At 40.2% G+C, this 4,593-nt stretch overlaps 1 protein-coding gene across 1 annotated transcript in view; it reads right to left on the reverse strand.

Annotated features, from left to right (window-relative positions):
- The window catches only part of Gmeb1 (glucocorticoid modulatory element binding protein 1), a 43,016-nt gene that overhangs the window by 34,807 nt on the left and 3,616 nt on the right, over nt 1-4,593 (reverse strand). The window contains exon 2 of the mRNA XM_015484765.2: nt 651-808. Coding sequence (XP_015340251.1) covers nt 651-778 — 128 coding nt within the window. The 5' untranslated portion in view covers nt 779-808. The remainder of the gene's footprint in view (nt 1-650; nt 809-4,593) is intronic.

Here is a 4,593-nt window from a genome sequence, read left to right on the forward strand (position 1 = left end):
AAAAAAAAAAAAAAAAAAAAAAAAAAGTTGTGTAGACATAGTGCAAAGTGCAGTGGCACATGCCTGTAATCCAGTGACTTGGAAGGCTGAGGCAGGAGGATCTCAAATTTAAGGCATCCTAGTAAGACCCTGTCTGGGGGCAGGGTGGGAGTGCTTGGAATAAATATAGTTCAGTGATAGAGCACTTGCCTAGTATGCATGAGGCCGTAGGTTCAATCCCTAGTACAAAAAAAAAACTATTACTATATAAGATGAGGGATCCCTATAACTTATCCTTATAAATCTCTCAGCAGAGAGGAAAGAGGGATACAAGGAAATAGATAACTGTTACAATAATATTAAAATGACAAATACAGGGACTAGGGAAATAGCTCAGTCAAATGCAAGGTACTAGGTTCAATATCCAGCAGCAACAACAAAAGACAAATATAGGGCCTAGGAATATAGATCAGCGGGTAGAGTGCTTGCCTTGCATGTAGGTTCAATCCCTAGCACACACACACAAAAAAACACAATACATATCACTATGAAAACTCAGCCAGCTGACTGATGTTGAATGTTCCATTGGGCTAAACAACCATAAAGTTACAATTTTCCCACCCTTTAAACCTCCCCAAAATTTTCAGAATATCAAATTTCTAGCCACTTACCCTTGTTGCACAGGTTGTAACTGCAAGATCACTTGGGTCTTAGTGTCTTCAGGGTTCTCCCCTTCATTTCCTTCAGTGGGTACCACAACCACATCTCCCACTGGGACACTCACTTCTGCATTAGCCATCTTTCACATGAAGTCTGATAGCTGGGGCTTCTATTAGGAAACAAGAAGCACAAATTACTTCATCTGGTTTGAAAGATGGCAACCACAGGAGAGAAATGCCAAAATAATGACTACCAATTCCAAGAGCACCCTGGAGATCATTGTCCTCTGAAAAGGATGGGAATTATAGGAGGGAGCTGACAGGACTCTGATCTTTCCAGAAATGCCTCAGCACTAGCTATTGTAGATTTCCTTCCTTCCTTCCTCACACCCTTTTTTCTTCCTTCCTTTCCCTTTTTTCCTTCCCTCCCATCATTCCATCCTTTTGGTGCCGAGGACCAAATCCAGGACCTCATGAATGACAGGCCAAGTTCTCTACCACTGAATTATATTCCCAGCCCTGTACGGTTTTTTTTCTTTTCTTTATATTTTTTAGTTGTAGGTAGACACAATACCTTTATTTTTTTTTAATATATTTTTTAGTTGTAGGTGACACAATTCCTTTATTTTACTTTTATGTGGTGCTGAGGACTGAACCCAGTGCCTCACGTGTGCTAGGCAAGTGCTCTACCACTGAGCCACAACCCCAGCCCCCTTTATTTTTATGTGGTGCTGAGAATGGAACCCAGTGCCTCTCACATGCTAGGAAAGCACTCTGCCTCTGAGCCACAACCCCAGCCCTTCTTTCTTTCTTTCATACTGGTGATTGAATCCAAAGGGCACTGAGCTACATTCCCAGTCCTTTTTTGTTTTTACTTTTTATTTTGAGACAAGGTCTTGCTAAGTTGCTGAGGTTCTCACTAAGTTGTTAAACTTTTATTCTCCTGCCTCAAGTCTACCAAATCAATGAATGGAATTATAGATGTGTTCCACCATACTCCGCTTGCAGGTTTTCTTAATATGTGTTATTCACTGATTGATGTGCTACAACCAGCTCTACCAGCTCCTGAGAACCAACTATGTGTTTCTCGTCTCAACTCTGAGTAGTGACATCTCAAGTTGGCAGTAGTTTGAGATCAGCAATGTTGGGAATACAAACACCACAGAAGCTCACAAGCACTACAATTCAAGGTTTTTGGTTTTTATTCTGAAGAGCTGGTTTATTGCATACTAGTTCCATCTTAAACAGTAAGCTCCTGGAAAGTAGGTGTCCTATCTATTCTCTGTGCGACTAGCCATTACACCTCATCAAGTTCTCCATCTTTTGTAAATACTTTGTACCTGCTGACTGACTGAACTGAGTTGTATGGGAAGGGGAAGATGACTTGCGTTGAGTACTTGTATAATAAATGTTGAATTTCAATATATAATCTCTATAAACTTAAAAAAAAAGTTAACTTCTCTAAGAACTTCTGTTTTTTTGTTGTTGTTTTAATTTTTTTTTTAAACTTGTTTATAGACATTTATTTATTTATTTATATGTGGTGCTGAGAATCAAACCCAGTACCTCACACATGCCAGGCAAGTGTGCTACCGCTGAGCCCCAGCCCTTGTTTTGTTTTGAGCGGGGGCAGGTAACCAGGGATTGAACTCAAGGGCACTCAACTACTGAACCACATTCCCAGTTCTATTTTGTATTTTATTTAGAGACAGGATCTGAGTTGCTTAGTGCCTTGCTTTTGCTGAGGATGGCTTTGAACTCGCGATACTCCTGCCTCAGCCTCACTAGTCACTGGGATTACAGGCATACACCAACACACCCACCTTCTAGGAACTTCTAGAAAATCTATCTATCTATCCATCTAACCATCTATCTGTCTATCTACTTACCTATCTATCTAACTATTGTGGTGCTGGGGTTTGAACCCAGGTCCTTGTGCATGGAAGGCAAGCACTCTACCAACTGATCTATATCCCCAGCCCCTAGGAACTTCTTAATACCTCTTTGCCTCAAAAAGAATGGAGCTGATCTCAGCTGATATCACCCTTAGAGAGCTACTGAAGAAACCAACATGCAGCATCATGTGCTCTTTAATTCTAAAAACTCAAAGTACTGTTCCATTCTTAACAAAAACACAGACACCTGGACATTCTGCAGTTGTTAGTCTTCACAGTTGAAAAGAGAGATTCACTTACAAGAACACAAGTAAGAGCTGTGTATTTACTTAAACATATGGCTATGTGAAAATGACCAGGACAGCCAGGCACAGGGGCTCATTCCTATAATCTCAGAGGCTCAGGAGGCTGAGGTAGGAGGACTGCAAGTTCAAACCTAGCCTCAGCAGTTTAGCAAGGTGCTAAGCAACTCAGTGAGACCTGTCTCTAATAAAATACAAAATAGGGCTAGGGATGTGGTTCAGTGGTCGAGTGCCTAGTAACTCATCCCCCATCAAAAAAAGTTTACTTCATTGATCTCAAAATACTTCTCCAGTTTTATTTGGGTCTATCACACCCCTAGAACTTCAGCTTCACCCATACCAACCACTTACAATACTCTGAACATATTAATGCATTTTCACATTTCTGTGTCCTTGTTATGCTTTAAGCCCTTTGTCCCTCATTTCCTTTTCTATTCAAGGCCCAAATCAAAGCCTATCCTCCATGAATTAATTGTCAAACCATTTTTCTTTTCTGTATTCCCCTACCATCTGGTTTGTACACACTGTACCACTCACTGTCTTATCACCCCCACCTTTATTTATTTATTTGTTTGTTTGTTTTGCAGTACTGGAGATTAAACCCCAGAGCTCATGCATGCTAGCTAGGCAAATGTTTTACCACTGAAGTATGTGCCCAGCCCTTTCTTCTTAATTTTGAGAGTCTTGCTAAATTGCCCTGCTCATCTTAGGCAATGATATATGATGGGTCAATCAATTTCACTTGTATATGACCTAGTTAAAATTCCTCATTTTTTTTTTCATGAATTCTATATTCCTGTATTCAACAGCCTCTACAATATTTTATAGGCACATTAAACTGAACTGATACTCTTTCTCAAACCTGCTTTTGTATTTTCTGCCTTGGTATGTGGTGCTTCCCTTCACCCATTTTCATAAGCCAGAAAATAAGAAGTTATTTTTGACTCCTCTCTTTCTTCTCTAAATCCAATCAACCACCAAATCCTATCCATTCTACCTCCCTCTTTTAATCATCCTCCCATTCTCCATCTGTGCTGCCACCACCATATCTGGGGCACCACACTCTTGTTACCTGGGTTTTTCCAGCTGCTTCTTCTCTCTATCCTAATTTCTATCTTGGTCTCCTCCAATTCATTCTCCACACAGCAGTCAAAGTAATCCTACTAAAGGCCAGAGGCCACTTTCCCACTTAAAAATCCTTCAGTGTATTCCTGTTGCTGTTAGAATAAAGCACAACACCTTAATTTGGCTTACAAAATTCTCTAAATTTGTCCTCTGCCCACCTTGCTAACATTTCTCATAGTTCTCAGAGTAGGTTCCTAAGATCAAATTTTTCCAGTTTGTCAGTTATGCCTTTTTCTTTTTCTTCATCTGAAGCTTCCCACTTATTTCCTCTACCTAGAATTCCCTTTTCTTTCCTTTTGGCTAGTCCCTGCTAGCATTTTTGTGACTTATTTAAAATACCATTTTCTTGGGGAGGTCTTCTGTGACCTCCTTGTCTAGGTTTAAACTTGTGTTCCTGCCAGGCATGGTGACACAAACCTGTAATCTTCGTGGCCTGGGAGGCTGAGACAAGAGGATCACAGGTTCAAAGCCAGCCTCAGCAACTTAGTGAGGTTGTAAGCAAACTAGTGAGACCCTGTTTCAAAATAAAAAATAAAAAGGCTGGGATGTGGCTCAGTGGTTAAGTGCTCTAGGGTACAATCCCTGGTACCAAAAAAAAAAAAAAAACCCACAAAAAAAAAAAAAAAAAAAAAA

This window comes from Marmota marmota, unplaced genomic scaffold, assembly GCF_001458135.2.
Source record: "Marmota marmota marmota unplaced genomic scaffold, marMar, whole genome shotgun sequence".
In the NCBI taxonomy this organism is placed as follows: domain Eukaryota; kingdom Metazoa; phylum Chordata; class Mammalia; order Rodentia; family Sciuridae; genus Marmota; species Marmota marmota.